Source organism: Muntiacus reevesi, chromosome 2 (assembly GCF_963930625.1).
Source record: "Muntiacus reevesi chromosome 2, mMunRee1.1, whole genome shotgun sequence".
Taxonomy (NCBI): Eukaryota; Metazoa; Chordata; class Mammalia; order Artiodactyla; family Cervidae; genus Muntiacus; species Muntiacus reevesi.
In genome coordinates, this window is record NC_089250.1 from 31,513,691 (window position 1) to 31,529,774 (window position 16,084).

Below are 16,084 nucleotides of genomic sequence, written 5' to 3' on the forward strand. Positions count from 1 at the left end.
TAAAGTCTTGAGAAAGAGTCTGAGCTCTTGGGAATACTTTGTCAGCATTTAGGGTGGCATATTACTACTTTTAGGCTTCCCTAGAAGTAGTTGGCTTAGCTAAAGAATCCACCTGCAATGCAGAGTTACAGAAGATGCAGGCTTGATCCCTGGGTGGGGAAGATCCCCTGAAGGAGGGTGTGGCAACCCACTACAGTGTTCTTGCCTGGAGAGTCACATGGACAGAGGAGCCTGATGGGCTACCGTCCATGGGTAGCAAAGAGATGGGCATGACTGGAGCAACTGAACACACATTGCTACTTCTAGCAGCTCTTCCTGTAAGTGCATGCAGAGAAGCGCAGCCCTTGGCCCGGCAGCCATTGCTGCGCATCATTACTCTGTAGTCTGTAACCAGGCAACAGGTCCTGCTCAGCCATTGGTCAGTGCCTCAGACCTTCCCACTGGCGACCAACGGCCAAGGAGCAGCCGTTAGTGGTCCTGCTCAGTCATTGGTTGGTGCTGTAGTGGGCCCTGCCCACAAGCAACCAACCATCAAGAAAAGACAGTTAGTGAGGAGATTCAGAAAACACTGGAGTGATGGTCTGAGGTGGATCTGGGTCTTCTCCCTGAGACCCTTCAGTTCATTTGGCCTTGGGCCAGAAGGGCTGGGGGCTGTGTCCTGCTGGGCTCCAGAGCCCCCACCAAGGCCAGCCACTAGCCTTGGCCTGGGCCTTGAGGCACTGGTGAACCTCTCCCCATTCCCGCCTCTGTGACCTCCTGGTGTTGGCAGTCTGCCAGGGTCAGAGTCTGTGGGACCTGGTCTCCCCTCTTTGGGTGGCCTGAGGAGCCTGAGGGCCAGTTGGGCTGGACACCTTGCTCCCTTCAGAGATGACAGCTGGGCAGAGTCGGGGGACCTGGCCCTGAGGGAGCCATCAACTGAGCTCTGCCTCTTAGCCAGGACTGGGACCTTGGAGAGTCAAAGTTGTGCCTTGGGACCTTGCCCTTTCTTATCAGGACAGAGAATAACATTTGTTTGGTACAGATTTGCTTCCCTGATGGCTCAGACAGTAAAGAATCTGCCTGCAATGCAAGACATGTGGGTTTTATCCCTGGGTCAGAGATCCCTTGCCTGGAGAATCCCACAGACGGAGTAGCCTGGTGGGCTACAGTCCAAGGGGTCACAAAGAGTTAGACACGACTGATGGACTAAGCGGTGACTTCAGTAACTTTGGGGTCCTTGGGGGCATGAGACACCTATCCTTTTACATGGTCCTACAGTAAACTAGTCTCTGTTCCAAACTCCAGTGTTTTTTAGTATTGTTTGTCCTCCCTGTTCATCGGGGCACACGGACTTGCATGTTTGGTGATGTTCTTCTCTCTTTCTCCTCCTATTGCCATCTTTCCTGCCTCTTCTTTCTAACTATATAAAATTTCCCCATGTCCAGTTAGTATCTAAGCTGGTCCTCACAGTTAGCTTGACTTAGGTTTTTGGAAGGGTATTGACTATGTAGAATATGGCTAGTTTGAAATATTGTGTCAGTCAGTTCAGTCCCTCAGTCCAACTGACCGACCAACTCTTTGTCCAACTCTTTGCAACCGCATGGACTCCAGCATGCCAGGTCTCCCTGTCCATCACCAACTCCTGCAGTTTACTCAAACTCATGTCCATTTAGTCGGTGATGCCATCCAACCAGCTCATCCTCTGTCGTCCCCTTCTCCTCCTGCCTTGTCTTTCCCAGCATTAGGGTCTTTTCAAATGAGTCAGTTCTTCGCATGAGGTGGCCAAAGTATTGGAGTTTCACCTTCAGCATCAGTCCTCCCAATGAATATTCAGGACTGATTCCCTTTAGGATGGACAGGTTGGATCTCCCTGCAGTCCAAGGGACTCTCAAGAGTCTTCTCCAACACCACAGTTCAAAAGCATCAATTCTTCAGCACTCAGCTTTCTTTATAGTCCAACTCTCACATCCATACATGACTACTGGAAAAACCATAGCTTTGACTAGACAGACCTTTGTTGGCAAAGTAATATCTCTGTTTTTTAATATGCTGTCTAGGTTGATCATAACTTTTCTTCCAAGGAACAAGCGTCTTTTAAATTCCTGGCTGCAGTCACCATCTGCAGTGATTTTGTAGCCCAAAAAATAAAGTCTGTCACTGTTTCCATTGTTTCTCCATCTATTTGCCATGAAGTGATGGGACCATATGCCATGATCTTAGTTTTCTGGATGTTGAGGGTTTTTTTTTTTTTTGGATGTTGAGTTTTAAGCCAACTTTTTCACTCTCCTCTTTCACTTTCATCAAGAGGCTCTTCAGTTCTTCCTCGCTTTCTGCCATTAGAGTGGTGTCTTCTGCATATCTGAGGTTATTGATATTTCTCCAAGCAATCTTGATTCCAGCTTGTGCTTCATCCAACCCAGCATTTCTCATGATGTACTCTGCATATAAGTTAAATAAGCAGGGTGACAATATACAGCCTTGATGTACTTGTTTCCCTATTTGGAACCAGTGTGTTGTTCCATGTCCAGATCTAACTGTTGCTTCCTGACCTGAATACAGGTTTCTCAAGAGGCAGGTCAGGTGATCTGGTATTTCCATCTCTTTAAGAATTTTCCACAGTTTGTTGTGATCCACACAACAAACTCTTGTTATTTACCCCCCTATCATATATACAATGAGGGGCTTCCCTGGTGGCTCAGATGGTAAAGAATACCTGCAGTGCAGGAGACCTGGGTTCAATCCTTGGGTTGGGAAGATCTCCTGGAATAGGAAATGGCAACCCACTCCAGTATTCTTGCCTGGAAAAATTCCATGGACAGGGGATTCTGGCAGGCTGCAGTCCATGGAGTTGCAAAGAGTCAGACATGACTGAGTGACTTAACACTTTCATAGTTTCACTTTCATACATAAAATAGCCCAGTGTGAAAGTTGTTCAGGGTTTAAGATTTAGCTTTATTATTTGATCTCATCAGGGGAAAAAGTTATTTCAAAGAAGTAAACTTACTGAAGCTTCCTTGGGCCAGTGGTTGGGATTTTGCCTTCCAGTGTATGGGGTGCAGATTCAGTCCCTGGTTACAGAGTCGGGATGCCATGTGCCTTGCAGTCAAAAATAAATAAATAAATAAATAAACCCAAAATAAAAAACAGAAGCAATATTGTAACAAATTCAATTAAAACTTTAAAGATGATCCACATCAAAAAGAAAAGTCTTAAAAATACCAAAGAAATAAACTTGTGTAATCAACATTTTAAGTATTGGGATGATCCAACAATGGAAAAACAAATAGATATCCAAAATAGCTTTTGCTCTGTAGGCAGTAAATATTTCTTTGTGAATGTGTAGCAAAAAACTGGGGATCCATTAAATGTCAAGGATAAGCACATGAGGTTGTGAGGGGCTATCTACTTGTCATACTATAGTAATCCTAATTTTATTTTTTCTTTTCTCCAAAGGAAGTCCATCAGCAGAACCAGGAAAAAGCTGTGTGTCACTTAATCCTGGAAAAAATGCTAAATGGGAAAATCTACAGTGTGTTCAGAAACTAGGCTATATTTGTAAAAAAGGCAACACCACTTTAAATCCTTTTGTTATCCCCTCAGGTAAGTGATCTATTTGATCTGAAGTACATAAAATAGTTTAAAGATCAAATGACAGCCCAGTCCTAACTGTTGGCAGTGACAGGTTTGGTTGATCATTTATGGAGGCAACTTAATGATATTCCTACAAATGTCTTTGTGTTGCTTGCTAACGGTTCCAGAGTGTTCTCAAGTGTTCCAGCAGGAGCAAAAGCATTAATAAAAAATTTTAATAAATAATTTTAAATAAAAATTTTATCTTAACAGCTGCCCTAGGTGGTAGGTATTATTATTCATGTATTTTCAGTGAGGAAGAAGGTTTTCATAGGCTATAAAAAATTTGCTCATGTGACAGAACTGGAATCCAAGGTAGGAAATCAATATCTAAAAAGGATGTTTTATTATGTCCTTGATATGTAATGGCTTATCTGGGACCCAGTGCTGTTTGTTTAACATATTAACTGAAGTCTTCACCAAAATATAGTAAAACATCCCAGAAGTAGTAATTGAATTCTATATACAGGCTAGACCAGAGGGAAAAAGAAATTATGCTCTCTATTATAACTTTATAGAAGAATTAAACTACTAAGGCCAGACTGCATTCCTTCTTCAAACTAAGCAAAAGCAAACTAACTACATTTTTTTTCCCACCATCGGCTGTTTTGGAGAGACACTTAAAACTTCAAAGAGACTTATGTATGTATGTATGTATGTATGTATGTATGTTCTCTGCTTGGGAAATCTGATAGTGTGGCATTCTTGACTTTTTTTTTCTCCTTGACTTTTAAAAGCAATTTCATTTATTTTAAAATATTATTGACATGGATATAAAGTCCAAGGTATGACATGACAAATAATAATAATTTCCTGTAACATCTTATTCAAATATGCATTTATTCTCTGAATAACTGTGTCTGAGTGTATATCCTTACCTAGTTACTCTATGACTATATAAATAAATATGTTTGTAATTCTTTTTGTCTGTTTTATAAAAAGCAGCATATGATACACTTTGCTCTACTTTTGTCACTTAATAACAATTTTGAGTGTTATTTCTTCTGGTACATAAATAGCTTCTATGTTCATTTTTATGGCTGTACATTAGCCATTGCAGGAAGAGACCATATTTTTTCTTGACTAGTCCTCTCTTAATGGAGCTTTAGTTTACTTCCAGTTTTTTATTATTATAAGCTATGCTAACGTGAATAATTTTATTCCTATGTGGTTTCATGTGTCTCATTATTCCTGGAAGTGGAATTGCTGAAGCAGAGTGTAGGTGTGTTTGGAACTTTAATGGATACAAATATGGCAGAGATTGCCAATGGATATAGATGAAGGTCCCATTATTGGGTTTGATTATATTTTACAGGTTCACCCTTGTAACTGTGGGCATGCCTTAGAGAGACTTCAGTAATTTTTATATTTCATCTCCTCTCTTCATTCCATATGATAAATAGTATAATCCTCCCTCTTGGAAGAGCTCATATAATTCTCCTTCAGAAGATTTGGAGTTGCCACTTTGGAAAAGAGGAGAATGGTGGTTTTATCATCCCTGGTATAGTAGGCAGAATTCTATAACTTGGCCTTGTTCCTTAACCCTCCAGTTATAGCTTCCTACCTATTAAGTAGAATACTTGTTTATATTGTCAGGCACTCAGTCCATTATTCTTGTATCTCTGCGAAGCCTGTTACCGAACCAAACTTGGGTCTGCTAGCCCGTGCACGGTAGAGCCAATCTACTGACATAAGTTGTTGTGAAGGAAAGTGCAGTGTTTATTGCAGGTGACAAGCAAGGAGTCCAGGCAGTTAGTGTGCAAAACACTTAAATCCTCAATATGTTTCAGCAAAGCATTTTTATTTATTTATTTACATTGGAGTATAATTACTTTACAACGTTGTGTTAGTTTCTGCTGCTCAACAAAGTGAATTGGCTGTATGTCTACATAAATCACTGCAGATGGTGATTGCAGCCATGAAATTAAAAGACAGTTACTCCTTGGAAGAAAAGTTATGACCAACCTAGACAGCATATTAAAAAGCAGAGATACTACTTTGCCAACAAAGGTCCATCTGGTCAAGGCTATGGTTTTTCCAGTGGTCATGTATGGATGTGAGAGATGGACTGTGAAGAAAGCTGAGCACCGAAGAATTGATGCTTTTGAACTGTGGTGTTGGAGAAGACTCTTGAGAGTCCTTTGGACTACAAGGATATCCAGCCAGTCCATCCTAAAGGAGATCAGTCCTGGGTGTTCATTGGAAGAACTGATGCTGAAGCTGAAACTCCAATACTTTGGCCACCTCATGCGAAGAGTTGACTCATTGGAAAAGATCCTGATACTAGGAGCGATTGGGGGAGGAGAAGGGGACGACAGAGGATGAGATGGCTGGGTGGTGTCACCGACTCGATGGACATGAGTTTGAGTAAACTCCGGGAGTTAGTGATGGACAGGGAGGCCTGGCGTGCTGAGATTCATGGGTGTCACAAAGAGTCGGACGTGACTGAGCGACTGTACTGACTGACTGACTGACTGACTGATACATATATCCCATCCCTCTTGAGTCTCCTTTCCATTGTCAACCCCCTGCCCCTCAAGATCATCACAGAGCACTGAGCTGATCTCCCTATGCTATACAGCGGGTCAGCAAAGCATTTTTAAAGGCCAGGTAAGGGAGGTGGATTGCAGGGTATGTGATAAGCTTGGGTACAGTTCTCTGATTGGTTGATGGTGAGGTATCAGGGCAAGGTCACAGGGGTTAATATTATCAATCCTTAGGCACCAACAGGTCTGAGGGCTACATGCCCATGATAATCAAGTAGTTAATTTCTTTAATTTGGTGGTGGTTTTAGCATCTGTAAAACAACTTATTAAACACTCAGAAGACTGTTATCTAGGTATTTCAGAGAGGAGTTACAGCTGAGGACGCGGGAGAGGGGTCTGTTGAAGGCCCCATAAAGTCCTGCTAGGTTACAGGCCCTACTTCACTTGTTAACTTTCACTTTCCATTAGTTTTTAAGTTTCTCTGTACTTCCTGGATAAGCATTCTGTCTTATTTATAAACTCAAATAAGCCTGAGTTTGAAAAAACATAAAGAGTTAGGATTGTGAAGCACACGCAGTTGGTGACTCACAAGAGTTCCACCTTATGTGCTATTTATCCTCGCAATGCCACCCTGTTCATCCATGATCCCTGGGTCTCTGGCGCCGTACTGTCCAGTTCAGTAGCCTCTAACCACATGTGACCACTGAACACATGAAATACAGCTAGTTCCAACAGAGTTATGCTATAGGTGTGAAAAATGCACTGGACTTCCAAGACATAGCATGACCAAAAAAGTTAACTAACTCATTATTTTTAATTGATTATATGATAATGTTTTGAATATATTGGGTTAAATAAGATATATTTAAAATGAAAGCTACCTGTTTCTCCTGACTTGGCAACTAGCAAATTTAGAATTCCATAGGTGGCTTCCATTTGTGGATTTTATTATGTCTCAATCAGATAGCATTGCTCTAGAGAAACGAGCCATCTTTTGTGGCTGCCCCAGGGAACCCCTCTTCATTGGTTTTTCTCATATTTTAAAAAATATTTTAGAAGTTTATCTGTTTAGTTTTTGAAGCCCTTAGAATATGCTGGCATTATTTTCAGCTTCTTGGGCAGCAAAATTAAAATATCCCACCAGAGGGCTCCAGAGAAATACTAAACTTCTTTTTCTTGGTAACTACTGAAACTGTATAGAAGGAATATTTTCTAAAAATATGCATTTTTTGATGCAGACGTAAAGAACAGATTTGTGGGCATGGGGTGAAAGGGAACGAGAGAGAGTGGGGTGAACTGACAGTAGCACTGACACATACACCATGTGTAAAAGAGCTCGTGGGAAGCTGTGTATAGCGCAGGGAGCTCAGCTCGGTGCTCTGTGATGACCTAGGGGATGGGATGAGGGTAGTGGGAGGCCCAAGAGGCAGGGAATATATGTATACATATAGCTGATTCCCACTATTGTATAGCAGAGGTAAACACAACATTGTAAAGCAATTGTATTCTAATTAAAATTAACATATGCATTTTTCTATTATAATAATACAGTGTTTGAATATCAGGACTGCTATTTACTTGAATGATGATTGTACACAAAATCTTGAGCTTATACAAATGTGATGCAAACAGTCCCAGACTTTGAGAGAATATTGGACCAATGCATTAAATGAATAACAAAGATACTTTATACTGAAACTTTACTAAGGCAGCACATTTGAGAATATTTCATATCAAACTTAAACATAGAGATTGACGTTTATTTGACAGTATAGTTCCTCTTCAAGCAGGATATATTGCTCAGTTGCTCTCTAAAACAGTATCCATAAAATGGTAATAATAAGCTTTGTGTATTAAATATAACTTCAATTATTTTCCTGACAAATATTCATCACATTTATTCTGTGCCAGGCCCTATGTCATTTTAGGACATATGGGGACAAATAAAGTGAGTCTCCTGCCTTCACATGTCATTACTGTCCCTTCCCCCACTCATTACTATTTTAGTACATGTTTGTAATGTATCAATCATCAAGGTTATGAAATTTGACCCTAACTGTTAGTAGCAACAAATAGGATATTGGTCATTATTACTGATTTGATTAAATCATCATTGTTGTCATGTTTATAATTTATAGTCATATTATCTCAAATGTTTTCCAGTGCAGAAGAACACAATAAGGATGGGTAGTTTAATATTAGTATTAATATTATTTACAATTTTTTATATATATGGATAGTTTGGTTCATGTGATGTGATTTGCTCATGGCAAATTCTGATTTTGGCTGAAAGACTTCGGAATTGAAATCCCTGTGATTTCTGCAATGTCACATGTCATCTTTTGGGAGAAAGTCAGTGGCAGTGGATTGGTTCAGAGGCACAGGTGGCCGGCTCACACTACCATGGTTTCAGAAACTCCTTAGTGACCCCCCTACCTCCCACCCATTCTGTGCCCTTTGTCAACACATTTTTCTCCTGATTTCATTACGAATTTTGCCCTCTTCTGAGAAATGAATGGCTCCCTCATGTCCATAGAATAGAAGTAAGTTGAAATCTTTTTTGAAAGATTTATTTATTTGGCTGCATTGGGTCTTAGTTGCAGCATGCAAGATCGTTGTTGCAGAGCATGGACTGTCTCGTTGTGGCACACAGGCTTAGTTGCCCCATGGCGTGTGGTATCTTAGTTCCCCAACCAGGGATCAAACCCATGTCCCCTGCATTGCAAGGCAGATTCTGAACCACTGGACCACCAGGGAAGTCCCCTTGGAATGTCTAGAGGCACAAATCTTTTGTGCCTCCGATATTTACAGGACATGGCTAGGACAGGTCTGTTGATGATTAAATACAAAAAGAATCTATTGTATCTTCATGTGGGCTTGTTGTATGCATAATTGAAAATTAAAAGAGCTTTCTCATTTGGCTTCATTTTATAGTGAAGGATGGCTTCCATATCATTTTTAGTCTAATATCAAACACATTCTTGTCTATATTTTGTGAATACCTATGCCAAAAAACAGAAAAAGAACTATTAGCTATATTTGCCTATAATAATAAACTGTTTACCATAGAGAATGATATTAATAGAAAATATTGTTACAATTAAAACTCTTTTAAAGTGTTTTCCAAACTCTTATTTTTTTCTAGAAAGTGATGTGCCTACCAACTGCCCAAGTCAGTGGTGGCCGTATGCAGGTCACTGTTACAAGATTCACAGAGAGGAGAAGAAAATCCAAAGAGATGCCTTAAGAGCATGTAGGAAGGAGGGTGGTGACCTAGCAAGTATCCACAGCATCGAGGAGTTTGACTTTATTATCTCTCAGCTGGGCTATGGTAAGAACTTCCATCTGTAATATGCTTGACTCTTGTCTTCCTGACTTACCATCCATCTCTGGAAAATTTAGTCATAAATGTTAAATTTTATAATCCAGATAAATTCAGATTAACAATTCAATAAACTTAGTGACAAATATTAATTATACCTAAGATATAAAAATTGCATAGTAACTTAAAAAATTTCTATCACTGACAGAACATTTGATTTTTTCCTTTAACATGGGATCAGCTTATGCATAGCTTTTTTTTTTAAGTATTTTTTTTCCAATTATTTTTATTAGTTGGAGGCTAATTACTTTACAATATTGTAGTAGTTTTTGCCATACATTGACATGAATCAGCCATGGATTTGCATGTGTTTCCCATCCTGAATCCTCCTCCCTCCTCCCTCCCCATCCCATCCCTCTGGGTCATCCCAGTGCACCAGCCCTGAGCACTTGTCTCATATGCATAGCTTTAAAAATATTATTTTTCTATATAAAACCTGGATTCAGAGCAGTCTTCTTTAAATTTGCGAACAATATTTCACTTGTGTGTGTGTGGAGGTGTTTTCTATTTTAAGGCCGATATTTTGTCTCACAGGAAAGGTCTCTAAATGAACCATCTCATTCTTTGGAGTTTATTTTCTCTATTAATCTAATTGATGCTGCTAGAATGATGAGCAGAAAAATCAAGAAGATGTTTGATTGGAGTGGTTAGATAGTGGCCTAAACCTTTTGAAGTAGTTTATATATCCCCTTTAGGACTATAATCTAAGAGATACAGAGAAAATGTAGAAAATGTAGAAAACTAACATACTGTAAAGTTTTCAAAAATTGGCTATATCAGAAACAATTGAAAAGTGGATAAAGGTGTTGGTAATGCTTATCCTGAAGAGGAGGAGGGTGAGGAAGGATATAATAATGATGGGCACTCAGTGGTACTTGCTGATTAAAGGATGATCATTTTCTTCTTCCACTGGTGAGATTGCTGAGTAGTTGGACCTGTTCATTTCCAGAGAGCAAAACAAGAGGAAATGGATGATGGTGATGCTGGGAATGCTTCCTGACACTTACTGTATGAAAATTGATAGGAGTGGGGGTAGGGGAGAAGAAAAAAACAATGAACAAATGAATGAGAAAAATTAGTCTCAGACAAATACAATAGATCCCCAACACTGCTGCTGTTAGTGCTTGGCTGAATGGAATCCTTCCTCCTCTGCTCACCTCACTGAATTTAATAGAATGATGATGACATTCTGCTAATTCATAAATTTCTTGATTACTCTATGTTTACCTATCCTGAAATACCTAGACTACACAATAATAATGTAATCAAAACCAAGATATCTGAATAATATCATGATGTAGATGGCATGATGCTTATGATAGGTGATAAACTTTTCAAGTGAATCAGTGGAAAACAGTTTAAGAGGCTGTAGGGCTAATGTGCAAATTTTCTCTCCTTTATATAATATGGTCTTTTATAAAGGAGAACCTTATATATTTGTTGCTGTAGTTATTTTGAATTTGGATAAGGAAGGTTGCTTTTAAACTCAGCTAGAGAATTAGTAAATTTTCACTGGAGAAACCTTCCCTTTTTATTTATTGATAAAGATTTATTTCTTTAAAACCATGCAAATAATATTAATAAAAAATAAGTAATAAAGTTAAAATTAGTGTTTCTTTTCTCAAAATGTCAAACTTTCCAGCTACACTTTAGTTAAAAATTCCCTCCTTAACCTCTGAAAAAAAATTGTTTCTGAGTCAAAAGCCTAGAAAACCTTTTTTAGCTAGTTGAGACAATATCTTTCATGTTAATCATGGAAATACAGTGGATAAGTTGGAACCTACACATATAAATTTTGACCCCATTAACTAAGACAGCTTCCTTAACATATTTACAAACAGCTTTTTCTAACAACTTTATGCTCACATCTTATATATTTTTATAGGATCAAGTTTGTGCATATGAACTACAAAAGCTAGGTGGGAGAACAGTTAGTAAGAAAAATGTTTATTGGACCCTCTTATCACTCTGTTATAATTGTGGGACTTGAGAGTTTAGGTTTTCATTGATCTTGAACCTAAAAACCTTGAGGAGTTACATGAGGTCATTTTGGAGCCTATAATTGCTGCTCACAGATCATGATCTGCCAAATTAAGTGAAAGGAAAAGGGATCATCCTGGCAAAGCCATTCATGCTTCATGCTGCTGGAAACATCTGCCGGGGCCGGCACTAGGCCAGCCAGGGACTTCTCCAAAAGCAAAGTTGAGTGACAGCTTTTAGGAGGAAGAGACTATACCGTTTAGGGAAATTCCTATAAGATGTGGCATATTTCTCATTTTCTACTATTAATGCAACATCTTTACAATCTGTTGACAAATAATTTTATTTAACTGTTTAAAGAGCATATCAAGCATCCATGATGGAATTCCAGGGAGGTAACTTAAACTTGTTGAATTGTGTATGCCTGCGATTTTTAAAAATGTGGAAATGTGTATGATTTTAACTGTGAGATTGCAGGCCTTCAATTTTATCCCGATTATGCTTATGGTATGTAGAACTTTTCGAATTACAACTACTGATAAAATCAATAATGCTTTTCAGAACAGAATGATTACCTTTTATATCTGTACCTGGTAGTTTTTTATTTTAACTTTTGTTTGTTTGGGTTTTTCTGGTATTTTGTGGTGACAATGATGATGGATTCGTTTATATTTATAGACTAATAAATGCTAAATGCCAAGAGAGTCCATTTATTAGTTGATATATCTTCTCACTGTATGGATCATTTTAACTTCTATTACAGTGATTAAACTTTAACAGACACACCTAGAATTTTCTTGATAACAACCTTGTTAGTAAAATAGAAGTGGTTTTTAAAGTTTTTATTTTAAAACCTTCATTACATTAAGATTTAATAGTAGTCAAATAGATTTATGTGTAAATAAACTACATATTTCCAGCACCATGAGTTTGATTGGTATAGTAAATTATTTATAACAAGAAAACAATTTCACAAAATAAAGGGTAATGATAGATCTACTTCAGTTTCATTTTAACAACTCCCAGGAGATTAAATCTGCAGTAGCACAGAAAAAAAGAGTACAGTCACCTTCGCAATGTGAAGAATACATTACACATTTTAAACTAAAACTGGCAACACAAAATGTCATTGACATCTCAGGCTACAGAGGTAGATCCATTTAATGTGCAAGTGGATGGTGTATTATGATAGTTGTAATATCAACAGAGTTGTTGATAAAGAAGGGGCCTTCCTTTCCTGATAACCTTTTGATCTTTGGAAAGAAGACTTTGTGGAAATTGCTTCTGTGCTTTTTTTCCTGTTTAGAGCCAAGTGATGAGTTATGGATTGGCTTAAACGACATCAAGATTCAAATGTACTTTGAATGGAGTGATGGCACCCCTGTAACTTTTACCAAATGGCTTCGTGGAGAACCAAGTCATGAAAACAACAGGCAGGAAGACTGTGCAGTGATGAAAGGCAAAGTAAGACATTTTTAATTACTGATATCTAGCAAAAGCCACAGGAAAATTTTCCTTTTGCCCCATTTATTATATATCATTGTTTCCATTGTTTCTATCCTAATGAATTGACATAGATCAAAGTTGAACTAGAATTCAGATTCAGTCTCTTGAGTCTCCTGGCCAAGTCATTTTCAAGAAGACCAGAAAAGCAGCAGATAAACTGTTGTTTCAAAGATGAAATTAACCAATACGAATGCTCATATTGTTTGTGTTTGGTTCTAAATCATGCCATATGATTATATGGCTTGGTTAAACAATTTTCAAAACTTTGGTTCTACTTTCAACTGGTTGCTCCGAGTGGATGTAGACCTGGTTAGATCTACCCTGAGTCCTACAACCTCGAGTCTGTGCTTGGAGAGCTACTTTTGTTATTTTAGGTTACACAGAAGTGTCAAATATGAAACAATGGCTTCCATGTTGGAAATCAGGCAGTTTACCTACGAAGTATATCATCAAGTTATTTTTTGTTAATAGACAATGAACATGGTAGTTAAGAGGCTGGGTTTTAATGCAAAATATTTCCTTGTTTGTAAAATGACTATAATTGTACCCAGCTCACATGGTGGGTATAAAGATTAAATGGGTTAATGAATATAATGTGCACTGTCCCTGGCCCAAACTTACTGCTCAGTAAGTATTAGCTACAGTTCTTGTCATTGTGGTTGGTTTCACAGTGAAAAATTGAAAGCTTAAGGAAAGAATATGTGTTATTTATTGAAAGAATAGGCAGAAGAGTGTCCTGGGAAGAGGAAACCAAAGAGCTTTGTTCTTGTTGAAAACTCAAAAGACAGTATGGCTGAAAGCATAGAGTGAGAGGTGGAGAGGTGGGTAGGAAAAGTACTGGCAATGAGAAAACATGCATTAGCCTAGGAGCAGCCAAACCAAATCTGCAGTTTGTAAATATTATGCTGGCTGAAGAGCTGAGTGCCAGATTGTAGTGGCTGAGACTGAGTGAGATGTGAGGATTAAGTCAAAGAGTACAGAAAACACTTTTCAAGATGTTTAGCAGTTGAGGGGAGGAGACGAGCACTCATTTAATGTGAAATCTCTAGGGAAGGTGGAAAAGGTAGAATTTGAAGCAGAATGAAAGATGCCACCTTAATTTCATATGAGGACCCTCATCAATAGAAATAGGAAGAAGGGAGAGAAGGACACTGTTTTCAGGTTGGGTGTGTTGCATGGGAGTGTTCTTTTTGCATTGCTTTATGTGTACTCAGTGGGACTTCCCTGGTGGCCCAGCAGTTAAGACTCCAGGTTTTCACTGCAAGGGAGCTTGGGTTCAATCCCTGGTCAGGGAAATAAGATCCTGCATACTGCATGGTTTGGCCAAAAATAAATAAATAAATAAATAAATAAATATACTCACTTAACTTGAAAACAGTTGCTGGTAGGGATGGATGAGGAGGCTTTGTGCAAACCTTCTGCTGAACCATCACTTGAGGGCTTATGAGCATTTTTAATTTCTCTCTAGTTCTTTCTCCATTGTGACCTGACAATGAAGATGTGAAAACAAACTGTGGCTACAGTTTCTTTCTACATCTTTGTCAGTTCAGTTCAAATGCTCAGTTGTGTCTGACTCTTTGCGACCCCAGGGACTGCAGCATGCCAGGCTTCCCTGTCCATCACCAACTCCCAGAGTTTACTCAAACTCATGTCCATTGAGTCAGTGATGCCATCCAACCATCTCATCCTCTGTCATCCTTTTCTCCTCCTGCCTTCAATCTTTCCCAGCATGAGGGTCTTTTCAAATGAGTCAGTTCTTCACATCAGGTGGCCAAAGTATTAGAGTTTCAGCTTCAGCATCAGTCCTTCCAATGAATACTCAGGACTGATTCCCTTTAAGATTGACTGGTTGGATCTCCCTGCTGTCTGAGGGACTCGCAAGAGTCTTCTCCAACACCATGGTTCAAAAGCATCAATTCTTTGGCGCTAGGCTTTCTTTATAGTCCAACTCTCACATCCATACATGACCACTGGAAAAACCATATCTTTGACTAGACAGACCTTTGTTGGCAAAGTAGTATCTCTGCTTTTTAATATGCTGTCTAGGTTGGTCATAACTTTTCTTTCAAGGAGTAACTGTCTTTTAATTTCATGGCTTCAGTCACCATCTGCAGTGATTTTGGAGCCTAAAAAAAGTAAAGTCTGTCACTGTTTCCGTTGTTTCCCCATCTATTTGCCATGAAGTGATGGGACAAAATGCCATGACCTTAGTTTTCTGAATGTTGAGTTTTAAGCCAACTTTTTCACTCTCCTCTTTCATCAAAATGTTCTTTAGTTCTTCTTTGCTTTCTGCCATAAGGGCGGTGTCATCTGCATACTTGAGGTTATTGATATTTCTCCCAGCAATCTTGATTTGGCTCTATCTTTTTAGCCAAAGTCAAATTTGCAGTTTCCTAGTAAAAGATCCACTTACCTTTCCATTTCATAGATGCCTTTTTCTCTTAATCATCTCGAATCTTTGTTTCCCTTTTCAGAGGCACAATTATAAGAAAATAGCATCAAGGTCAAACAACTGATAATCATTAAGACTTTTTTTCCCCCCTTGCTTTCTGCAGGATGGGTACTGGGCAGATCGGGCATGCGAACGTCTTCTTGGTTACATCTGTAAGATGAAATCACAAGCCCAAACTCCAGGAGTAGTGGAAGTGGAAGCAGGCTGCCGGAAAGTGAGTATAGAACGCACCCCATGGTTTCAGATTAGCAAATTCGATGTGATAGACTTAGCTTATTTTTGTCTGTGAAAGTACTTAATTGTCATAGTAGCCAAATGCTTCAGCTTCAAGGTATTGCTAATCTTTGACCCAGTGGATTGTCAAGGACATTTCTAGTGGATAACCTTAAGTTGTAGACAGCAAATGATCCTTAGTCATTTTTTCCATTTTTAATATTTCTGGTGACCTTGTTTTTGGTGGGGATTCATCTCTGTAAATCTCTGAGGATCTCGAAGGCAGGAAGTCTCCATTCCAGCTGGTAGTAGCTAGTAGTAATTCAGCTAAACCAAGTCAAGCCATGCAATCCTATTGTGTTTTAATTTCATCTGCACCGTGGTTAGTAGTACCTCCTCACAAGTCTTATTTTTCTTTGAGGTTAAAGTAGATTATTTCTGTGAAATAGTTTCTGA

General features: G+C 38.9%; 1 protein-coding gene across 1 annotated transcript in view; it reads left to right on the top strand.

Moving 5' to 3' along the window:
* The window catches only part of MRC1 (mannose receptor C-type 1), a 108,682-nt gene that overhangs the window by 32,818 nt on the left and 59,780 nt on the right, over positions 1 to 16,084 (top strand). The window contains exons 6-9 of the mRNA XM_065919580.1: positions 3,433 to 3,579; positions 9,241 to 9,426; positions 12,764 to 12,921; positions 15,519 to 15,629. Coding sequence (XP_065775652.1) covers positions 3,433 to 3,579; positions 9,241 to 9,426; positions 12,764 to 12,921; positions 15,519 to 15,629 — 602 coding nt within the window. The remainder of the gene's footprint in view (positions 1 to 3,432; positions 3,580 to 9,240; positions 9,427 to 12,763; positions 12,922 to 15,518; positions 15,630 to 16,084) is intronic.